This window comes from Heterodontus francisci, chromosome 5 (genome assembly GCF_036365525.1).
Source record: "Heterodontus francisci isolate sHetFra1 chromosome 5, sHetFra1.hap1, whole genome shotgun sequence".
NCBI lineage: Eukaryota > Metazoa > Chordata > Chondrichthyes > Heterodontiformes > Heterodontidae > Heterodontus > Heterodontus francisci.
The window spans coordinates 118,498,888-118,523,809 of record NC_090375.1 but is presented as its reverse complement, the minus strand read 5'-3'; the positions used below and the strand labels follow the sequence as shown (position 1 = coordinate 118,523,809).

General features: G+C 43.6%; 1 protein-coding gene across 7 annotated transcripts in view; it reads right to left on the bottom strand.

Moving 5' to 3' along the window:
* The window catches only part of sulf1 (sulfatase 1), a 353,304-nt gene that overhangs the window by 177,019 nt on the left and 151,363 nt on the right, over nt 1–24,922 (bottom strand). For all 7 annotated transcript variants that reach the window (XM_068031966.1, XM_068031968.1, XM_068031974.1 and 4 more), the window contains exon 3: nt 8,451–8,690. In XM_068031966.1, the coding sequence (XP_067888067.1) occupies nt 8,451–8,690 (240 nt within the window). The remainder of the gene's footprint in view (nt 1–8,450; nt 8,691–24,922) is intronic.

Here is a 24,922-nt window from a genome sequence, read left to right as displayed (position 1 = left end):
TCTCCCCCATGGACTCTACTACTGAGAAGAACAAGAACAGCAATGTCTTGGAAACACCAGCATCTCCAAGTCACATGCCACCCTGACTTGTACATATATTCTTGTTCCTTTACTGTCACTAGATCACTATCCTGAAGTTCCCTAATATCATTGTGGGATCATCATCATCATAAGACTGCAGTGATTCAAGAAGAAGGTCCACCACCATCTTCTCAGGACAACTAGGGATAGTCAATAAATGCAGTGTTGCCAGCATTCTCCATATAATGAGAACAAATACATTTTTTGGCTGAACTATACGGCAGCCAGACAGTACATTCTCAGAGGATAATGATCTCAGTATAAAACGATCTCCAGATTATGCATTATTCAAATAAACCATTACTGGAATTTAATTTCCACGGCACACTACTTTTAGTGCACTTTAATAAGTTTGCATAAGTTCCTATATGCACTATTTTATTGCAGTTATTAACCCATTCAAAAAAGCACAGGCTGAACTGATGTGAACTCATCAACTGGTGTGCTAGAAATAGCAGAGTGGAAATTCAATCCAGCTGTTAAAAGTAATCATGCAAACAAATATTTTGCTTACACAGATTGTGCAAATGCAAATAGATTGGTTCCAGAGATTCATGTGCAATTAAATTAATTTGAAAGAAACATCACAATAAGTGAGTCTCCCAGAACTACAAATTGCTCGGTTCAGTGGTTGTGCAAAAACCCGCTAAATTCACCCAGTTAAATGCTCGTGAGTTCAACTGGAGCACTTGGTGGGAATGCAATGCTTGAGTTACTTTTTGTTTGAAAAGAACGATAATACGAAATGCCACAAAGGCATGGATGAGGGTTTCAGCAGCAGATGCACTGTGCGAGGAATGTTATGGAGATGGAAGTAGACAATTTTTTTGATGAAGAGAATATCATCAGCATACATGCGGCAGCTGACCCCACATCTGTAGATGTTGTCATTGAGGGTTGTAGGTAATGGAAAGGAGGGAGCAGAGATCCTTGGGGATTCTGAAGGTGATGGGTGAAGGATTAGAAAGAAAAAACATTTTTGAAGGTACTCTGGATACACTTGGAGGGTTAAGAGTAGAGCCCAGTGAGGTCTGTCCTACTCAGCTGGACACTGCAGAAAAGGCACTGAAGAATGATGATGAGGTTGGTCATACAAAGGCTGTAGATTAAGCAGACAAGGAAAAATAATGTACCACAATTGCAGGGAATGTTGAGCGTGCCTTTGGTTTAGGTCCTTTTCACGGTGGAAACCTGACTGGAGAGATTCAAACAGGGAATTGTGAGGAAAATTGCCACAGATCTGAGTGGTGACAATTCAAAGACTTAGAGGAGGGGGCAGTAGTTTTCAAGAACAAAGGAGATGAGGTACGTTTTTGAGGAGGGATATGATGTCAGCAGTTTTGAATGTGAGAAAACAATGGGCTGAAATTTATACTCCCGCCAGTTTGGCAGCAGGCAAAAACACTGGCAGCTCATATCGTGGAGCCGCCATGATATTAAGCGCAGCGACTCATTTAAATAGCCGGGGCCGCCCAACTTCCCCCCCCCCAACACACCGCACTGAGAAACTTACCTCCTCAACCCTCCTAACCAGCGTTCTGCCTCATTTCCCTGGACGGGGATTCGAAGACGTGGGAGTGCCGGCCAGCGGCACGAAGATTGCACCGGGACAGACGGCGGGAGCATAAGTGTAATTAATTCATTGATTTTAATTTATTTAACTATTTAAATGGTGGTTCTGTCACCGAGCAGTGCGGGGGTGAGGGGGGGTGCGCGCTGCTGCCGCCATGAAGCCTCATCGCAGCCAGCAATATCGGGCCAGGCCCCCACAGTGTCAGTGTGCGCGGCGGCCCTCTCCTGAAGGCATTTTCCGCCCCCCTGCCATGACCCCCAACATCAGGGAGTCTATAAAAGTCAGCCCACTGTCTGAGGAGAGGGAAGCATTTACAAAATCAGCTAATACTGAGATCAGGAAGGGAAATTGGGTTGTCTGCAGTTTAGTGAGAATAGGGTCAAGGGAGGAGGTGGTGATCTGCATACAAGAAATGAGCTTAGTGCACACATGGGGAGATAGCAGAGAAACTAGAGAAAGATGTAGTCTCAAGAGTAGGTTAGGAAAGAATTTGGGGGTGGGTTGGCTTGGTGGGCTAGACAAAGGGAAGTAAGCAACTGACCTAGTTAAACTGATAGTCTTTACCTTAGTGACAAAGAAGTCCATGAGCTTTTTTTTTATTCTTTCAAGGGATGTGGATGTCGTTGAGAAGGCCAGCATTTGTTGTCCATCCGTAATTTCCCTTGACAACTGAGTGGCTTGGTAGGCCATTTCAGAGGGCAGTTAAGAGTCAACCACATTGCTGCGGGTCTGAAATCACATGTAGGCCAGACCAGGTAAGGATGGCAGATTTCTTTCCCCAAAGGACATTAGTGAACAAGATGGGTTTTATGACAATCGATTATAATTTCATGGCACCACTACTGAGACTAGCTTTCAACTTTGTCACACTTTTTGGAGGTTAGAATGGAGAACTGAGGTGAAGGACAGTGGGTTGGTAGTGAAGAGAACGAGAATGGGGCAAAAGATATAAAAAAATATAGACTTGCATTTATATAGCGCATTTCATGATCTCAGGACATCCCAAAGTGTTTTACAACCAATGAAGTACTTTTGAAGTGTAGTCACTGTTGTAATATAGGAAATATTTCAAGGGTAATCTTTCAGAATGATGGTAGAGTAGTGGGCTGTTTTGGCAGAGGAGAGTTTGGTTTAGCAGAGCTTGATGTGACCAAGCTAGATCTGAGAATGGATGGCTAAGCCTGTTGTTTGCCAGATATGCTCACATTTGCATCTCTTGGACTTGAGGGAACATAGGTGAAGGTGATATTCGGGAAACAACTAGGATGGGAGACAGTGAGATTTTGCTGGGAACAGAACACCAAAGGAAGAGGTGAGAGAGTGGTTCAGAAAATCAACAGCTACAGATGTATTATGGTAGAATCATAGAATAGTACAGCACAGAAGTCTGAGAAGGAGGGGTTGTTGCCATGGGGGCATTGCATTGGGGGTGGCCATTGCCACTGGGTGCCTCTCCCTGAGCCACAGAGTACCCGATTAGAAGGGCACCCCACACGAGCCTGCAGGGAGGCCACCAGGGTTCACCAGGTGGTCTCCCCACATGGCAGAGGGCCCACCCACTGCTGGTAAAATGCCAACATTGGCAGGAAGAGGCCATTAATTTCGGTAGGAGTAACAGTAAAAAGGATTATTACTTGAATGGTAAAAAGTTGCAGCATGCTGCCATGCAGAGGGTCCTGGGTGTCCTTGTGCATGAATCGCAGAAGGTTGGTCTGCAGGTACAGCAAGTAATTAGGAAGGCAAATGGAATTTTGTCCTTCATTGCTAAAGGGATTGAGTTTAAAAGCAGAGAGGTTATGTTGCAGTTGTATAAGGTACTGGTGAGGCCGCACCTGGAGTACTGTGTGCAGTTTTGGTCTCCTTACTTGAGAAAGGATATACTGGCACTGGAGAGGGTGCAGAGGAGGTTCACTAGGTTGATTCCGGAGTTGAGGGGGTTGGCTTATGAGGAGAGACTGAGTAGATTGGGATTATATTCATTGGAGTTCAGAAGAATGAGGGGGGATCTTATAGAAACATATAAAATCATGAAGGGAATAGATAAGAAACAAGTAGAGAGGATGTTTCCACCGGCAGGTGAAGCTAGGACAAGAGGGCATAGCCTCAAGATTAGAGGGAGCAGATTTAAGACTGAATTAAGAAGGAACTTCTTCACCCAGAGGGTTGTTAATTTATGGAATTCCTTGCCCAGTGAAGTAGTTGACGCTTCTTCAGTAAACGTTTTTAAGGCTAAGGTAGATATCTTTTTGAACAATAAAGGAATTAAGGGATACGGTCAGAGTGCGGGTAAGTGGATCTGAGTCCACGAAAAGGTCAGCCATGATCTTATTGAATGGCAGAGCAGGCTCGAGGGGCCGGACGGCCTACTCCTGCTCCTAGTTCTTATGATTAATTGGCCACTTTAGTGGCACAATTGGCCTCTAGTCAGGAGGGCCATTCTCCACCTTCCCTGCTGCTGGCAGAATACCATGGCAGCAGGAAAGCAATGGTCTCTTCACCCCTGACTTCCCCCGCCCACCCACCCCCACCTCCAAGCTCATCTCTAGAGGTCTGGTAAAATCTAGCAAGTAGCTTTGGGGAGTTTTCTTTCCAAGGGCATATACAGAAAGAAGTAGGGTTAGCGGGGATGGGGGCAATGAATGGTGGGAGATATAAGGAAGTGTTTGGAGGTGTCCTTGTCAATAAACAAGATGATGGGCCATGGGAGTAGAGAGGACCCAGGAGATGGCAAGGTAAAGGTTAAATAAAGAAAGATCGGATGCTTGACTGATGAAGCTCATAAATTATTCAAGGTACTGCAGCCTGTAATGGTGGCAAAGCAAGCAAGAAAATATTTTGCTGATAATACAACTGCTCTGTGATTTAATATAAGCAACTTATATTTAAAAAAAAGCTATTGGCTACCCTGAATGGTGTGGTGGGGAACTGTATTGCCTCGTGTGGTACTGAACCAAAGTTCCCAGTTTTGATTGTTTAATCTGCTGAGTTACTTGGTCTAGGCTAATGGCACTTCAGTTTACTCGAATGGCCATAAACTGGGGGGAAAATATCACCAAATGTTCCGGCTCCTGTGATTCGTGTTGGGAAATGTTCATGCATGAAAATGATACCATATTCAGTTGTGTCATCATTCCTAGTCAAACAGCCTCTCATTACTCACTATTTAGGCTGTACTGGATGACTAGGCTCTTGGGTGAGGTACCAGTGGCTTAATGATGCCCGGACAATAATAGTACAGCATGCGTCATTGCCTTCAAGACAGGAAAAGAAAAAGCCAGTAAAACTAAAGGCTCTTGGTGTAGCGAACAATCCCAGTGCTGGAATGAGTAGGCCCAAGGCCCAGCAGATATTGGGCCCCATTTATATCAGACCAGCAATTTGCAGAAGCCTGCCAATGCCTGCTGCGTTCAGAACAAACCAATTTGGTAAAGAATGCATCAAATAGACATTCAGTCCCTGATTTGCAAAGGGCCGAACATCTGCTTCAGGCAAGGGCTCTTGATGCCTCTTTACGATGCCTATACCAATATACTGCATTTCCATGGAATGAGCATGCACCCCAGCAGACTGGATACTTTGACTCTTGTATTATGACTGTAAAATGGGCATAGCATCATCAAATCTCTAGGCCATTATATTTTAATCAATTAATTCTAAAGAAGACTTTGTAGAATTCATGTCATTATCAATAGTCTTGGTAATGTGAGTATTTGGAATATTACACAGATCAAACTATGCTGCTTTATCTTCATTCAGAGGGTTCCCATCAGGTTTTGCTGAATTTTAATGACAGTACTGTAACTCAAATAATCCTTTACAATGAATCTCCTTTGTATGTTGTCAAGTTAATTTATTTGTACAGCCCTTCACAGATCCCTGACTGTGCTAACGCACGCTAAATGAGCTCTGACCAGTGTGCAGTATGCTAATTGCTTCACTTCAATTGTTGCCTGGTGCCTTTGTATAAATCCCAAAGTTCTATTAACTTTACAGCTAATTCCACCAATATTAATTTTCTATGCCAACCCCTATGAAGCTTCAACACCTAAATCTGTGTGGTGTACAATGGCTGCTGTAATACCACTCTATTGAATATTCATGGCGAAATGCTTCCAAATCCTTTTATATCTTGAATTCTTTACAAGATTAAAATTCATCACCTCATGCTCAAATAGATTGCACATCATCCTCCTTTAACGAAAACTATCAAGCATGTTCTTTTGAATAAAGAACAACTTTTCCGATATTTAATCCCAATTTCAAAGGGAAAATAACCTATTGATTACCCTCCTTATAATCCTAAATATCATAAAAGGAGATGTCCATTCACTTCCTGGTGTATCAAATGTCATGCAGGCCCCCACCTGCCAAGAATGAGGCACATTAATTTCGCCACATGAACATAGATTTTTAAACTGTTACTGGAGTAAAGAAAGAACTTGTTTTTTTAAAAAAAACAGACCCTTGACTGGAAAGATATTTGCACAGTAACAGACAGTACTTGGAAAGGACAAAGGGGCTACTCCCTGCTCCAATTTAATCCACAATGGACTTTTGATTACCAGACGTTGAGGGTGGAGGAGCTCGCAATCCAGGTTGACTGCTAAGATGGCCGAATACACAAACGGATATGGTCACACCTCCCCTAGCCACATGACTAACCTGCTGGGCAACCTGAGTTTTTGAATTTGAACTTGCCACAGAAAGCTCTTTGCTCCTGGACTGAGAACATCTCTCTCCTGTCTGCTCTCATCTCTGTCCCATGGAACTGAAGATTAATTGAAGACACATGAACTCCAAAAGAGAAAAGTCTCCTACAGTGAACAAGGTTTAAGAAGAATAGCAGGCCCCAACGAAAAGCAAGACTACCTACAATCAAGGACTCTACAGCAAGCTCGAAGCACAGTAACAAGCCCCCTTCAGAGATTGCCTCAAACTTTTTCACTTTATTTTTCTTCTGCTCTTTTCTGTCTCTATTTGCATGTGCGTATCGCGTATGCATGTTAGCGTGGGGCGCGGCGTGTATCCGTAGGTGTTAACCGAATCAGAGTTTAAGTTTTAATAAATTTCATTTTCTTCTTTAAACCTGAGAAAGCCTGTTTGTGCTCATTTCTTTGCCTTATCATTAGAAAGTGGTGAACAAGGATTCACCAAGGGGGAGCTCAAAACATGGTGTGTTTAAAAATTAAATTCTGTTACATTAAAGCCAGGTGAAGGTTGAAAGAGACCCCAAGACACCTTTCTCACCTGGTCGTAACACACAACTTTGTTGAGCTCCTGTACTTTCAGTGCAGAACAAACAATTTTGATTGAGGAGGGCATGTGATTCTCCCATCCTCACTCCTGCCTATGTTCCAACTGTTGTCTGCTGCCTTCAAGGACTGCCCTGGGAATATATGCTGCTTATAGGTCTAGTGGTACCTACAGCTGCAGTTCTGGGCAACAAATGGGCCCCATTAAGGAAGAACTGAATAGTGTTATTTGATTCGAGGTCTGCCAGGATGGGGGTTAAAGTTTTAATTCTGAGTGTCTGCTGCACTTGGCTATTCTGCTTGATTGTATATGGACTTCCCTATTATGCTGCCGTAGGCAGGCCCCCACCCCAATATATTAATTACCCATCCTTGGGATTTGAGACAGGGTCATAGAGAGGCCAAAGTGGGAGTCAGAACTTCAACACTGCTGCACTGACGACTACAAAATGGCACTGCCAGAATTTCTACGCTTGTGACTCTTATTATCTCCCTGAGGAGTTAGATAAGTAACCTTCTTCTGCAAATATATAACTGCATGATATCACTGTTAGATTATTCACCTGTTCACGATATTTTAATACATGCTCTTGATATCTTAAACTAAAAACAAGTTCTCGTGTGTTGTTCTACTGATTTTGAAGACTGAAGTAAGATCTTATGGAGGTATAAGATAGTTCAATACCTAAATAGCAATTACCAAGCAGGGGTTGTGTTTCATTTTTCCAGGTATGTTACTGAAAGCTTACCTTGTGATCAAAAGGCAAAGATAGACACTTCCAAAAGCATAGGGAGTTTCAGATTTACCCATGTGAGTGATCTAAGATATGAGGGCTAAAATGATCCAGGCAAAGAAGATATAATAAACTCCAAAGATATAGCAATAGCTTAAGACAAGACACTTTGCGTAGTTCTGCTTGGGATACCAGAAATGTGGTGGGACGTAGTCTAGGTTAGAGTATTGGAAGTAGTGTTTTGGATGAGTTGGAATTCATGAAAGGCAACGTGCATTGAGTGGGAATCACAAGTAAAAGAGAAAGTATCTTCTTTCATAATAATTGTAATTATGGAATAACTAAGTAGGTTATATATGTTCCCTTTCTCCGAAAAGCAACATATTTTAATCAAACATAATAGAGGAGCATAAATGATTAATCTTGGGCTCTAAATATAAAAATTGCCCTCTATTTCAGATGACAAAATGAAAGTGTAAAATGAACAAAATAAAGACGTATGAGGATAAAAACTTATATGTCGCTAGGGATTAGTCATAGTGAATTTGCTGGTTATGTAACACTTCAATTCAGTGTTAGCATGGATCTTTCATCATCTGATCGATCATAATCTTCCCCTTGAAGCCCACGTCTTTAGAATAGTTTCAAAAGATCATCACGTGTTATCCATTCTATTTCTTTAATTAAATGATCGGTACACTCAATACACTTAGCCATATTATTTGTTTTCAGCACTAAAAATATTACTATATACTGAAATCATTAAGAACAAAAGTACTCTGCTAGCAAAATACCGATGATGTTACAAACCTGTTCTGTAGCCTGTGTTGTTCAGATACACTGCGAACGTGCGTGTTTCATGCATCGCCTGCCAGGAAGGTGAGGAGCAGTTCTCGTTGTTTGTGTAAGTATTGTGGTTATGGACATATTTTCCTGTTAACATGGAAGATCGGGAAGGACAGCACATTGGAGTTGTTACAAAGGCATTGGTGAAGTGTGCGCCACCTTGCTCCATGAGCCTTCTGGTTTTATTCATCACCTGCAGTGAACCTAAAAAGTGAAACAGTCAGTAAGACAGTAATGGAAAGATCCAGTCCTTACCAATCAGTTAGTATCACTCTTCAGTTGATTATGGTACCTATATGTTTGCAATGAATATAAATATTCAGAAGAAAGAATAAAAAAAAAACTTGCATTCATGTAGCACCTCTCACAACCTCAGGACATCCCAAAGCACTTTACAGCCAATAATGCACTTTTGAAGTGTAGTCACTGTTAGGTAGGAAACGCAACAGTCAATTAGTGTCAAGCCCAAGCAGCAATGAGATAATGACCAGATAATGGTTGCAAAATTCGGTTGGATAGTGGTGCATTTTTGAAGCTATATTCAGGTGTAAAATTGTGTGTGTGCCCCACACGTGCTCTTCTGGTGTGGGCTATGCTGGATGTTATTTTGGGTAGGTCATTAGTGCAGGTGCTGGGAGTGTAATGCTGATTTCACTCTAGTGGTGCCATTTTCAAACTCAATGCTCCAGCTAACACTCTCTCAATCTCCTACAGCTGAATATGCATTCAGCAGCAGGAAGGGCTGCCACCAGTGCCATTTAAAGGGATCATCAACCACTTTCAGGTTACTTGCTGGCTGATTTCTATTGGCTGCTGCTGAGTTAGAAGAAGTGTTTGTTCTGCTACTTAAAGTTGGTGAAGTTTACAGGGAGTGGCGTGGCATGTGATTAAGGCCTTGATTTTCACTTTAAGGGTTCTGGTCAGACGATTTGTTCCTAGTCATGGGAGGTGTAGTTTCTCGCCCCCTTGGCCTGCAGCAAAACAGGGAGAATGAACAGAGATAACACAGAAGAGGATAAGCTGCTTAAACAGGGTGGAGGTAGAGGAGAAGAGCTCTTAGCTGGAAGCTGTATCCACCCAGAAAATCCCCTATCTCAACCTCAGTGAGGAACAGTGTGTGCGATGTCTCCATTTCATTAAGAGGTGCTCACTGACATCTACCACCTGTTGCAAGCAGACTTATAGCCTCATAAGAAAATGCTGGAAATCTGAAATTAAGGATATTATTGCTATAGAGGGAGTGCAACAAAGGTTCACCAGACTTGTTCCCCAATATGTGGGACTGTCCTATGAATAGAGATTGGGGAAATTGGGTTTGTATTCTCCAGAGTTTCAAAGAATGAGAGGTGATCGAAACCCACAAAATATTTAAAGGGATAGACAGAGTAGATGCAGGTAAGGTGTTTCCCCTGGTTGGGGAGTCTAGAACCATGGGACACAATTTCAAAATAAAGGGGAAGCCACTTAGGACTGAGATGAGGAAAAACTTCTTTATTCAGAGGGTTGTGAATCTTTGGAATTCTCTACTCCAGAGGGCTGTGGAAACTCAGTCATTGAGTGTATTTAAAGTAGAGATTGACAGATTTCTAAATACCAATGACATAAAGGGATATGGGAATAGTGTGGAAAAAAGACATTGAAGTGGATGATCAGCCATGATCGTATTGAATGGCAGAGCAGACTCGATGGGCTGAATGGCCTATTCCTGCTCCTATGTTCCTCTGAAAAAACACTGGAAATACTCAGCAGGTCAGGCATTAGCTGCGCAGAGAGAATTAAGTCAATATTTGAGTTAATATTTCAGGTCGAAGACTTTTCATCATAGTCAGGAACAGAGGTGGGGGTGACGACCAAAAATACATTTTTGGGGAGGCGAGTTCAGGATCTGGGGAGGCCATGCACCCCAATAAGGCAGGCAGGCAATTAGGTTCATTAACAACCTTATTGAAGGTAAGTTTAGGAGGCCGACTAGGATTTTCCAGTCGGCCTCCAGTTTCCCAATGCGATGGGGATCAGATCAACTACCTGGAGATGGGTATCCAGTGACAGGCTGGGGTGCCAGCATCCTTGCTGGGCTAAGAGCCCTCCTTCCCTGCCTGCCTAGCTGGGGGTACTGCTAAAGGCCACCCTGTAAAGAGGATTTCTCTCCCCAGTGGTAGCCTTGCTGCCTTTTCTGTTTTTTATTTAAAGTTTTTCAAAAGTGGTTCAGCGGGAACCTTCTTGTTGAGGTGCCCTCCCAGTTACTTACCTTGTACTGCAGCCAGGTGCTCCCCTGAAGCTGGACAGCCTCTGATTGACCCTCCAGCTTCGAGTGTGTGCCCACCGCCGTTAATTCAACAGGAAACCTGTCTCCATGCCAATTAAGGGTTCACCCATATGTAAACCTTCACCTTAATCAGTTTCCCCTAGTTTTCTGACTGGAAAACAAACCCGGCTCCTGTTTCCTGCCTCTGGGGTGAAAAATCAGCCCAAAAAACATTTCCAGAGGAGGTCTGAATGGCAGAAAGGTCAGCAGCTGTCATCCGAAAGCAAAAACAAGAGACAAATGACAGTAAAACTGAAATCTGAAAAAGAAAAAGGAAACAAAATGGGGGCACAGGTTACGGTCTGAGATTCTTGAACTCAACGTTGAGTCCAGAAGGCTGTGAAGGGCCTTATCAAAAGATGAGGTGCCCCGTTGAGCTTCATTGGAACACTCGCAGGAGGCCGAGGACAGAGAGGTCAATGTGAGAGCAAGGTGGAGAATTAAACTCCTGCACAACCTCACCATCATGAGCCCCTGCCCTTGCCACCAGTACATGGCAAGCAGCTAAGGACAAACAGGAAGAAGAGGAGAAAGAGGAACAGAGGAAGTATCCACTTCTTCTCGTTTCCGGGCAAACTGTCTGTGATCAGCTCATCTGACTGTGACACCAGTGGTCGCAACCCCAATTCCCCACTCCTGAACAGTCACACTTCATGTTCCCTCTGTTACTGACCATCATAGTGCCCTCTTGACAGAAATGCTGAAATAAAAACTACAATGAAACAAACATTTCAAAGCAACTTTATCAATCAAAGCATCCAATATCCCATACAAAATTCAACTAATCACCCTTGTGCATTCCCTAAGTGCCTATCTTCCCTGTGGCTTTGCCTGTCCTAATGCTCCAATGCAATGCTACCCCAGTGGCTGCAGCATGACTGGTGGAAGGCTGCTAACTTTCAGTGAGGGAGACTGCAGATGGCCTTGTAGGATGCCCTCATGCAGCTCTGGACCTAGAAGGCCCACCTTGGAACTGCACCACTTTGGCATGGACAGTAGCAGTCTGGGCTGGCTGGATGACAGGCACCAGTAAGGGCAATGGTGGAGTGGCAGTGATGGGAGGATGAATGCTGTCATCCTGAGAGAGAACAGCATGTTTGAGCTCCACGGAGCCGCTGGCACTCCCCTGGGACGGTGCCTCAGGAATTCTAGCAATGTGTTGGAGGACGATTGTTGGACTGCTGTGAAAGCCTGCATTCCCTTTAAGCACTGGTATCCACAGCCATGATGGCAGCAATGTGAGCATGAGTGGCAGCGAGCTGAGCTTAGGCAACAAATTGAGCTTGCAGGAGCTTCTGCTGCAGCACCCAGATGTTGGGTGGCTTCTGCTTGTGCTGCAATGGAAGCTGAGGTATTGGTCATCTAGATGCTGCGTCATCATTGAGTCCACAAGTACGGTAATGGAGTTGGCCACCACTTCCTTGCTGGAAAGAATAGGCTCCAAACTCTGCAGAAAGCCATGTGTAAGGTTGGTTCCAGACTCCTCCATGCTCCTTGACAGTGACCGCAGCCTTTCTGGGCAGGTCTGCTAATGCACCAAGCATTTCTGTGTGCATTATCATCAGCTTTCTTCTGTACAACAACCCGACTAAGTCCTCTTCTGAGTCCACATCAGCAGAACTCGTGTTCCAACTATCTTCCGGCAAGCTGCCACCTGGGCTACCCTATCCACCTGCCCTGGCTGCAGGTCACTCTCTCACCACATGCAAATTCCTATCCACTAAAGTATCTGGTGTTGATGGCTGGATGTGTGGGAGTGAGTGACTATGTTTCTTCAACATCACTGACTTCTGCTCTTCCACTTGTTGCTCTCCCACCTCTGCTGGACCAGTTTGCAGTTCTTGGGTATCTGAAAGGAGAAAGGCAAAAGGGTAGGGTCGAAGTAAGGGGAGGGGGAGGTGAAAGCAAGAGGTGCATGCTTATACCATGTGCAGCTTGTAAATCAAAAGAGATTGTGGGATAAGGGGGAAGTGGAATGTGCGAAGCAGACTTAAACATTAGCATAATACCATCATTCGATGCTTCCACCCCTGTGAAGTCATTGAACTTCTTGCAGCATTTACATCCAGATCCTCAGGGCTGCACTACTGGCATTAACTGCGATGTCTATCTGCACCCTCTTCCTTCACAGTGTCTGTCTGGAGGGCTTCCTGGTTTCCTGTGGATAGAGGATCTCTCTCTTCCTGTCCAACTCCTATACCAAGGCCTACAGTGCTGTGTCGGACAGCCTTGGAGCCTGTTCTTTGCTATGTTGTGCCATTTTTCAAAGTTCCTCCTGCTCAGACATTTTTCCCCAGCCACTTCCAGTGCCTGCTGCAGCCAGAGTACATCTCCATTTTAAATGCAGGCTGGCTTTAAGTGGTGTTAGCATCTTATGATTTTGTATCCCCTGCTCAGGTGTGCAGCCTCACAACAGTGTGCTTAGCGTTGGCTGCACGCTATAACCATTGTAATGCTGCCTGCCATGGGTTAATCGCACTTTACAATACCTGCGCCCGTCTTCGCGCCTTATTGAATTTCACAGCAAATATGTTTTGGTGATGTTGGTTTAGAGATAAATATTGGCCAGGACACCAGACAGAACTCTCCTGCATATTTTGTGCAAGCAGCTGATGCCTGTAAACGCTTCTGACCCAAACTCATCCTGTGAAGCAGCTGCAAATATTATGCTTTATTTAAAATAAAACACATTCTATAAAACATTTTTTACTCAATACAAGTTTGTGTTTGACACATATTTGTTCTCTTGTTGGGAAAGATTTCCTCCCAATACTTTTACGATTTCACCAGAAATAGCGAACATCGGAAACCTTCCCTGTTAGATATGCAGTTCCACTAACACAAAGTAACCCCTTTGAATTTAGATTCATTGTAAAACATGAGCCTGCAATCTTGGCCTATTCGTTGTGTGTGGCATTTCTTTATGAATAACAAACAGTCACTCTGGGAATCTTTACTTTAACATAATAAGAAAGAATGATGTGAAAAGTAAACCAAGCCTTTTCAGAGTCACCCATGGTTCTGTGTAAGTCTGAAAGACATTCAGACTTCAGCAGCAACTTCAGACTGTTTTACCATCTAGAGGCAGACAGTCCAAAATAATCACAAATGCAATTTATTCATTTTTCCCAGGCTACTCAAACCTTTTGCAGGCTTTTATTTGTAACTATAGGCCCGTTTACACTGAGAAGAGTCGATCAGCATGAAAGCTCCATTAACACTCTACGGAAAATGCTTCCATGTATAAACGTCTTTTGGATTGCTAATACTGGTATAAACACATATAGAAAGCATGTATGCTTGGAGCCGTCAGAAGGTGGCTTTGAGGAATTGCAAAGAATTCCTTGCAATAAGGCTGTTTTGCCTGTCCCACAAATCCAAACTTTAAATATAATAGCTCAGAATGGTGCACCATTAGCTTGTGATATGGCTGCTTATGATTATACATGCACAGGGTGATCCCAGGACAGGACACTTCAATAATTCAATGCAGGTAAATTAAGGTAAATAGTACAAATATGGCAGGAGTTAAACTACATGTGATTCCAGATGTGATCTGTTACATGTTGCTTAAAAACAAATTGGGAAAAAAATCTGATTTGGATCCAGTTTGCATAGAATCATAGAAATTTACAGCATGGTAGCAGGCCCATTGTGTCTGCGCCAGCTGACAAGGAGCCATCCAGCCTCATCTCACTTTCTAGGTCCATTGCCTTGGAGGTTACAGAACTTCAAGTACATATTCAAGTACTTTTTTAAATGTTACAAGGATTTCTGCCTCTGCCACTCTTTCAGGCAGTGAGTTCCAGATCACGACCACCCTCTGGATGAAAAACCTTCCCCTCGAAACCCCTTTAAACCTCTTACATCTTTCTCTAATTCTACAGCCCCTGGTTATGGAGCCCCCAACCAAGGGGAATAGGGTCTTCATATCCACTCTCTCCAGATCCTTCATAATGTTATACACTTCGATTAGGTCTCCCCACAGCCTCCTCTGTTCCAAAGAAAACAACCCCATCCTATCTAATCTTTCCTCATAACTAAAATTCTCCAGTGCAGGCAACAGCCTCGTAAATCTCCTCTGTACCCTTTCTAGTATAATCACATCTTTCCTATAGTGCGGTGTCCAGAGCTGCATGCAGTACTCCAGCTGTGGCCTAACCAATGTTTTATACAGTTCCAGCATAACCTCCCTGCTCTATATTCTATGTCTCAGCTAATAGAGAACACTGTCAGTGTTCCTGATGACCTTATCTATCTGTCCAGCCACCTTCAGGGATCTGTGGACATGCACTCCAAGGTCCTTCTGTTTCTATACTTCTCAGTATCCCACCATTTATTGTGTATTCCATTGCCTTGGTAACCTTCCCCAAATGCATTAACTCACACTTCTCCAGATTGAACTCCATTTGCCACTGTTCCGCCCACCTGACTAGTCCATTGATATCTTCCTGCAGTCTACAGCTTTCTTCATTATCAACCACATGGCCACTTTTTGTATCATTCCCAAATTGCTTAATCATATCCCTACATTCAAGTCCAACTCATTGATATAAACCACAAAAAGCAAGGGTCCTAGTGCTGAACCCTGCAGACCTCACTTGGAACAGCCTTCCTGTCACACAAACACCCATTGATCATTACGCTTTGCTTCCTGCCTCTGAGCCAGTTTTAGATCCAACTTGCTACTTTTGCCTTGGATCCCATGGGCTTTTACTTTCGTGACCACTCTGCCATGTGGGGCCCTATCAAAAGCCTTGCTAATATCCATATAGACTACATCAAATGCATGACCCTCATCGACCTTCCTTGCTACCTCCTCAAAAAATTCAATCATGTTGGTCAGACACGACCTTCCCTTAACTCCCTTAACAAATCTGTGCTGACTGTCTTTGATTAATCCATGTCTTCCTGAATAAAGATTTAACCTGTCACTCAGAATTTTTTCCAATAATTTTCCCATCACCGAGGTGAGGCTGACTGGACTCTAATTACTCAGTCTATCCCTTTCTCCCTTTTTAAACAATGCTACTGCGTTAGCTGTCCTCCAGTCCTCTGGCACCACAACTGTAGACAGAGGGGATTGGAAAATGATGGTCAGAGCCTCCGCTATTTCTTCTCTTGCTTCCCTGAATAGCCTTGGAGACATTTCATCCGGGCCTGGGGATTTATTCACTTTCAAAGATTTTAACACTTCCTCTCTCACTATGTTAATTTCACCTAATATTTCACACTCCTCCTCCCTGATTGCAATATCTGTATCATGCCTTTCTTTTGTGCAAATAGATTCAAAGTATTCATTAAGAACCATACCCATAGAATCATTGAATCATAGAAAGTTTAAGGCACAGAAAGAGGCCACTTGGCTCATCGTGTCTGTGCCAGCTGAAAAATGATCCACCTATCCTAATCCCATTTTACAGCATTTGGTCCGTAGTTGTGTAGATTACGGCACTTGAGGTGCCTATCCAGACTCCTTTTGAATGAGTTGAGGATCTCTGCCTCAACTACCCTTTCAAGCAGTGAGTTCCTGACCCCCACCACCCTCTGGGTGAAAAGTTTTTCCTCATCTCCCCTCTATTTTTTCTACCAATCACTTTAAATCAATGCTTCCTCGTCACTGACCTCTTTGCTAAGGTAAATAGACCCTTCACCTCCACTCTATCCAGGCCCCTCATGATTTTGGACATCTCAATCAAATCTCGTCTCAGCCTTCTCTGTTCCAAGGAGAACAACCCCAGCCAATCCAATCTTTCCTCATAGCTATATTTTTCTGATCTTGGCAACATCCTCGTAAATCTCCTCTGTACCCTCTCTAGTGCTTAGAGTCATAGAGTTGTACAGCATAGAAACAGGCCCTTCGGCCCACCGCGTCCATGCCGACCATAATGCCTATCTATACTAATCCCACCTGCCTGCATTAATTCCATATCCCTCTATGCCTTTCTCATTCAAGTATCTGTACAGATGCCTCTTAAATGTTGCTACTGTTCCTGCCTCCACCACCTCCTCTGGCAGCTCATTCCAGATACCCACTATTCTTTGTGTGAAAAATTTACCCCTTTGATCCCCTTTAAACCACCTCCCTCTCACCTTACATCGATGTCCTCTAGTTTTAGTTACCCCTACCATGGGAAACAGACTCTGGCTATCTACCCTATCTATGCCTCTCAGAATTTTATATACCTCTATTATGTCCCCTCTCAGCCTCCTTCGCTCCAGGGAAAACAGACCCAGCCTATCCAATCTCTCTTTATAACTGAAGCCCTCCAAACCAGGCAATATCCTTGTGAATCTTTTCTGCACCCTCTCCAGCTTAATCACATCTTTCATGTAGTGCGGCGACCAGAACTGCACACAGTACTCCAAATGCAGCCTAACCAACGTGATGTACATCTGTAACATGACGTCCCAACTCTTGTACTCAATGCCTTGGCCGATGAAGGCAAGCATGCCATACGCCTTCTTCACCACCCTGTCTATTTGTGTTGCCACTTTCAGAGAACTATGTACTTGCACCCCAAGGTCTCTCTGCTCAACAACACTCCCCAGGGCCCTGCCATTCACTGTATATGTCCTGAGCTGGTTTAACTTCCCAAAATGCATCACTTCGCACTGCAATTACATCCTTTCTGTAATGAGGTGAACAGAACTGCATACAATACTCAAGTTGTGGCCTAACCAATGAGTTATATAGTTCCAGCATAACCTCCTCTTATAGTCTATACCTCGGCTATTAAAGGAAAGGATTCCATATGCCTTCTTAACCACCTTATTGACCAGTCCTGCTACCTTCAGAGATCTATGGACATTCACACCAAGGTCCCTCACTTCCTCTACACTTTTCAGTATTTTCCCATTTATTGTGTATTCCTTTGCCTTATTTGACCTTCCCAAATGCATCACCTCACACTTCTCCAGGTTGAATTCCATTTGCCACTTTTCTGTCCATCTGTCCAGACCATCAATATCTTCCTACAGCTATCCTCCTCGCTATCTACCACACGGCCAAAATTTGTGTCGTCTGCAAACTTTTTTTTCATGCCCCCTACATTTATGTCCAAATTGCTCATTTATACCATAAAAAGCAGGGGAGCCAGTACTGAGCCCTGTGGAACGCCACTGGAAACAGCCCTCCAGTCACTAAAACACTCATCAACAATTACACTTTGTTTCCTGCCACTGAGCCAAATTTTGTAACCAACTTGCTGCATTTCCCTGGATCCCATGGGATTTTTTTTTAACCAGCTTGCCATATGGGACCGTGTCAAAAGCCTTGCTAAAATCCATGTAGACCACATCAACTGCACTACCCTCATCTATCGTCCTTGTTAGTTCTTCAAAAAATTCAATCAAGTTGGTCAAACAAGATCTTCCTTTAACAAATCCATGCTATCCTTGATGAATCTGTGCCTCTCTAAGTGACAGTTTATCCTGTCTCTCAGAATAGATTCCAATAATTTGCCCAATACTGAGGCTAGACTGACTGGCCTGTAATTATTCTGTCTATCCTTCGCTCCCTTTTTAAACAGAGGTACAACGTTAGCAGTTCTCCAATCCTCCGGCACCACACCTGTATCCAGTGAGGACTGGAAAATGATGGTCAGACCTTCTGCTATTTCCTCTCTTGCTTCTTTTAACAGCCTATTGTACATTTCATCTGGCCCTGGTGATTTATCAACATTCAAGGATGCTAATCCCATTAATACTTCCTCTCTCCCTATGTTTATCACATCCAATACTTCACATTCCTCCTCTTTAACTACAATATCTGCATCGTCCCCGTCTTTTGTGAAGACAGACGCAAAGTATTCATTAAGAACCATACCAACATCTTCCACCCCTACACATAGGTTGCCTTTTTGGTCTTTTATGGGCCCTACTCTTTCCTTAGTTATCCTCTTATGCTTAATGTATTGATAAAACATCTTTGAGTTCACCTTGATTTTGTTTGCCAATATTCTTTCATGCCCTCTCTTTGTTTTCCTTATTTCGTTTTTGATTTCACCCCTCCACTTTCTATATACCTCTTGGTATTCTGTAGGATTGAGTTCTCGGTGTCTGACATAAACGTTCCTTTTCTGCCTTATCTTACACTGCAGGCTCCTTGACATACACGGGACTTTAGATTTGGCCATCTCACCCTTTTTCTTTGTGGGAACATGCTTACTCTGAAGCCCTTGAATCTCCCCTTTGAATACTGTTCTGACACTGATTAACCTTCAAGTAGCTGTTTCCAGTCCACTTTCGCTAAATCACTCCTCAGTTAAGTAAAATTGGCCTTGTCCCAATTGAGAATTGTAACCTCTGTTCTATCTCTGTCCTTTTCCATAATTATGTTAAAACTGACTGAATTATGACCACTACCACCAAAATGCTCTCCCACTGCCACTCCTTCCACCTGCCCTCTTCATTTCCTAAAACTAAGTCTAAAATAATGCCCTCTCTTGTTGGACTTGCTACATATTGGCCAAAAGAGTTCTCCTGAATGCACCTCAAGAATTCTGCTCCCTCAATTCCTTTCACTCTCAAACTATCCCAGTTAATATTGGGGTAGTTAAAATCTCCTACTATTACTGCCCTATTGTTCTGGCACTTCTCAGAGATTTGCCTACATATCTGCTCTTCTTTCTCCCTCTGACAGTTTGGGAGTCAATAATACACTCCTAGCAGTGTGATTGCCCCTTTTTTGTTCTTTATCTCAATCCATATGGCCTCATTTGATGAACCTTCCAACATATCATCCCTCCTCACAGCTGTAATAGTTTCCTTGACCAAAATTGCCACTGCCCCTCCATTCGTACCCCCTCCCTATCGTGTCTGAAAACCTTGTAACCAGGAATGCTGAGCTGCCATTCCTGTCCCTCCTTAAGCCATGTTTCTGTAATAGCTATGACATCATACTGCCACGTGTCTATCTGTGCCCTCAGCTCATCTGCTTTATTTGCTATACTCCTTGCATTGAAATAGATACCCTTGAGCACTGCCAAACTCTTTTTTATTTTCTAACCTTTGTTTCCTCTGTCTTACAGACTCATCCATTAATTTTCTGCCTTCCATTTTAATTTCTCATTTTGTCCCAACTGAGTCTACCCTCAGGTACCCATCCCCCTTCCAAACTAGTTTAAACTTTCCCCAATAGCACTAGCAAAACGTCCCGCAAGGAACTCAGTCCCGGCTCTGTTCAGGTGCAACCTCTCCTGCTTGTACAGGTCCCATCTTCCCCAGATCAGGTCCCAATGTCCCAGGAATCTAAAGGTCTCCCTCCTGCACCATCTTACCAGCCACGCATTCATCTGTCTTATCCTTCTATTTCTGCAGTCACTTGCGCGTGGCACTGGGAGTAATCCAGAGATTACTTGCTTGCTTGCTAATTTCTTACCTAGCTCCCTAAATTCTGACTGCAGGACCACATTCCTCTTTCTACCTATGTCGTTGGTTCCAATGTGGACCACGACTGCTGACTGTTCACCCTCCCCTTTCAGGATGTTCTGCAGCTGCTCAGTGACATCCTTGACCCTGGCACCAGGAAGGCAACACACCATCCTGGATTCACGTCTGCGGCCACAGAAACGCTTGTCTGTTCCCCTGACTATTGAATCACATATCACTATAGCTTTTCCAGTCTTTCCTGTAGCCCTCTATGCAGTTGAGCCCCTGTGGTGCCATGGACTTGGCTCTGGCTGCACTCCCCAGGTGAAGCATCACTGTCCTCAGTATTCAGAACTGAATACCTGTTAGAGAGTGAGATGCATTCAGGGGTCTCCTGCACTACCTGCCTGATTCTTTTTGACTGTCTGGTGGTCACCCATTCCCTATCTCTCTGCATACTCTTAAGCTGTGGGGTGTCCACATCTATAAACATGCTATCCAAATAGCTCTCATCCTTTTGAATGCACCGCAGTGTCGCCAGCTGCTGCTCAAGTTCCAAAAGCCAGAGCTCAAGCTGCCGCAATTGACAACACTTCCTGCACAAATGGTTCTCCAGGATACATCCTGGAAGCATCCTCGAGCTCCCACATAGCACAGGAGGTGCACTCTTGAGGTTGAAGCACCCCTGCCATTTCTTTATTAGTTGACCCTTTGCCACCTACACACACAGGTTACCTTTATGGTCTCTAATAGGCCCTAATCTTTCTTTAGTTATCATCTTGCTCTTTATGTATTTACAAAAAATCTTTGGGTTTTCCTTGATTTTACTTGCCAATATTTTTTCATGCCCTCTCTTTGCTTCCCTAATTTCCTTTTCCTACAACTGTAATCATTGTGAATTTCGTGCCTTTGGAATAAATGAGGCGTATTTTGAGGCTTAAACTTGGAATTCTGCCGGTCTGTATGCTGATGAGCTCCATAGCATGAACCAGGAAATCTGAGATCAATGAAACAGTGGTAATAAAAAACATGATTGAGAACATTTAATGGATGCTAATAGTCTTCATGTAAAGAATATACAGGCTGCAACATAGAGTTAACACAAAGCAACAGGTCCTGCCTCACAAAACTATTAGAATTATTTGAGGAAGTAACTAAGTAAGTGGACACAGGGAATCCAGAGCATATTATCTACTTGGATTTTCAGAAGGTATTTGATAAAGTTCCATAGATGAGGCTTTTTGTGAAGATTTCAGTTTCTGAAATTAATGGGAACAGGGCTAATTGGATTGAAAACTCACTGAGTAATAGAAAACAAAAGGTGATAATATATAGATTAAATGCCTTTTAGAGGCAAGTGCATAGTATGGGTTCACAAGGGTACATCTGAGCTCCTTGTATTTCATATTATATATAAAATGAAAGAAAATACTTCCGACAATTTTAGGACATTTACTGTTAATGACAAACATAATAGAAGTTTTTAGCATTCAAAGGGATTTAGGCCAAACAAATTGATATGTTAAGAAATACATCTTAATGTGGATAAATGCAAGATTATGCACAGAAGAAGGAGAAATACCCACTCCCCATTTTGTAGATTATTGGTCAGGCTATTTTAGAATGCCATGTGTAGTTTTGGGCACCTGACTGTCAAAAGGCAACTGATGTATTGGAGAAGGCTCAGAGAACATAGGAGTGCAAATAACAATTCTGGAGCATAGGGCTTCAAGTTATCAAGAAAAAAATCACATAACTTAACTTTGCTTTGAACATCTGTTCAGAGAAACATGTTCGTGGACCACCTCCAAGCATCTGATTTTCCTTATCTACCTAGAACTAATAGTAGGGAATTACAACCAGACTTCAGCTGGCAGCGGCAATGACCCACTTTGCAGTTTGCACATTACGGCTGCAGATGAAGATGAGTTAGAAGCTAGTCTTGGGCTCTGCCATTGACTCAATTAATAAAGGCAATGTGTAACTGAGATACTTCAGCCAGACAGCCCTAGTTTCCAGTCTGTGTTAAACCAGTTTATCATAACTGAGTCACAATAGGATGCTACAATTGGACTCAATGCCCTTGGGCCAGGAAGAGGAATGTCATCTACAGTTCCCAAACTAGGTGACATTTTTTTTATTAATTCATGGGATATGGGTGTCACTGGCAAGGCCAGCATTTATTACCCATCCCTAACGGCCCTTGAAAAGGTGATAATGAGCTGCCTTCTTGAACTACTGCAGTCCATGTGGCATAGGTACTCCCATGGTGCCGTTAGAGAGGGAGTTCCAGGATTTTGGCCAAGCAACGATGAAAGAATTGTGAGATATTTCCATGTCAGGAAAGTGTGTTACTTGGAGGTGAACTTGCAGGTGGTGGTGTTCCCATGTGCTGGCTACCCTTGTTCCTCAAGGTGGCAGAGGTCGCAGGTTTGGACGGTGCTGTCGAAGAAGCCTTCACGCATTGCTGCAGTGAATCTTGTAGATGGTACATATCAAACACCCTGCTTTGTCCTGGATGGTGTGCAGCTTCTTGAGTGTCTTTCGAGTTGCACTCATCCAGCCAAGTGCAGAGTGTTCCATCACACTCCTGCCTTGTGTCTTGTCAATGGTGGACAGGCTCTGGGGAGTCAGGAGGTGAGTCACTCACCACAGAAGCTCTAGCTTCTGACCTGCTCTTGAAGCCACAGTATTTATGTGGCTGGTTTAGTTAAATTTCTGGTCAATAGTAACCCCCCAGGATGTTGATGGCAGCAGATTCAGTCATGGTAGTCCAATTGAATGCAAGAGGAGGTGATTCGACTCTCTCTGTTCAGAGATGGTCATTACCTGGCACTTGTGTGACTCAAATATTACTTGTCACATCAACTCAAGCCTGAATGTTCTCCAGGTCTTGCTGTAGGCGGGCTTCTTTTTCTGAGGTGTTACGAATGAGACTGAGCACTATGCAATCATCACTGAACATCTCCACTTGTAACCTCATGATAAAGCATCTGAAAATGGTTGGACCAAGGACACTATACTGATAAATTCCTGCTTTGATGTCCTGGGGCTGTGATGATTGACCTCCAACAACCACAACCATCTTCCTTTGTTCTAGGTATGTCTCCAACCAGTGCAGAGTTTTCTCCCTGATTCTCATTGACTTCAATTTTGCTAGGGCTCCTTGATGCCATACTCAGTCAAATGCTGCCTTGATGTCAAGGGCAGTCACTCTCACCTCACCTCTGGAATTCAGCTCTTTTTTCTATGATTCGACCAAGACTGTAATGAGGTCAGGAGCTGAGTGACCCTGGCAGAACCCAAACTCAGCATCGGTGAGCAGGTGATTGGCGGGTTAAATACTGCTTGATAGCTCTCTCAACAACAATTTCCATTGCTTTGCTCATACAGTCATAGAGTTATACAGCACAGAAACAGGCCCTTCGGCCCATTGTGTCTGTGCCGGCCATCAAGTACCTAACTAATCTAGTCCCATTTTCCAGCACTTGGCCCATAGCCTTGTATACTATGGTGTTTCACGTGATCATCTAAATACTTCTTAAATATTGTGAGGGTTCCTGCCTCTACCAACCCTTCAGGCAGTGCGTTCCAGAGACCAACCACCCTCTGGGTGAAAATTGTTTTCCTCAAATCTCCTCTAAACCTCCTGCCCCTTACCTTAAATCTATGCCCCCTGGTTATTGACACCTCCACTAAGGGAAAAAGTCTCTTCCTATCTAACCTATCAATGCCCCTCATAATTTTGTATACCTCAATCATGTCCCCCCTCATCCTTCTCTGTTCTAAGGAAAACAACCCCAGCCTTTTCAGTCTCTCTTTATAGCTGATATGCTCCAGCCCAGGCAACATCCTGGTGAATCTCTTCTGCACCCTCTCCAGTGCAATCACATCCTTCCTATAGTGTGGTGCCCAGAACTGTACACAGTACTCCTAACTAGCATTTTATACAGCTCCATCATAACCTCCCTGCTCTTATATTCTATGTCTCAGCTAATAAAGGCAAGTATCCCTTATGCCTTCCTAACCACCTTATCTACCTGTGCTGCTGCCTTCAGTGATCTATGGACAAGTACACCAAGGTCCCTCTGACCTTCTGTACTTCCTAGGGTCCTACCATCCATTGTCTATTCCCTTGCCTTGTTAGTCCTCCCAAAATGCATCATGTCACACTTCTCAGGATTAAAATTCATTTGCCACAGCTCCGCCCATCTTACCAGTCCATCTATATCGTCCTGTAATCTAAGGCTTTCCTCCTCACTATTTACGACACCACCAATTTTCGTGTCATCTGCGAACTTACTTATCATACCTCTGATATTCATGTCTAAATCATTAATGTACACTACAAACAGCAAGGGTCCCAGCACAGATCCCTGTGGTACAACACTGGTCACAGGCTTCCACTTGCAAAAACAACTCTCGACCATTACCCTCTGTTTCCTGCCACTAAGTCAAGCCAATGATCAAGAGTAGGCCGGGACAGTAATTGGCTGGATTGGAACAGGACATAGCTGGGCCATTTTCCACTTTGTCAGGTAAACTGCAATTTATAGCTATACTACAACAACTTTGCTAAAGGCGTGGCTATTTCTGGAACATATTTCTTCAGCACTACAGCTAGGATGTTGTCGGGCCCATAGCCTTTCTGTATCCAGTGCTCTCAGCTGTTTCTTGATATCATGTGGAGTGAATCGAATTGGCTGAAGACTGGCACCTGTAACAGTGGGAACCTCAAGTGGAGGCTGAAATGGAACAT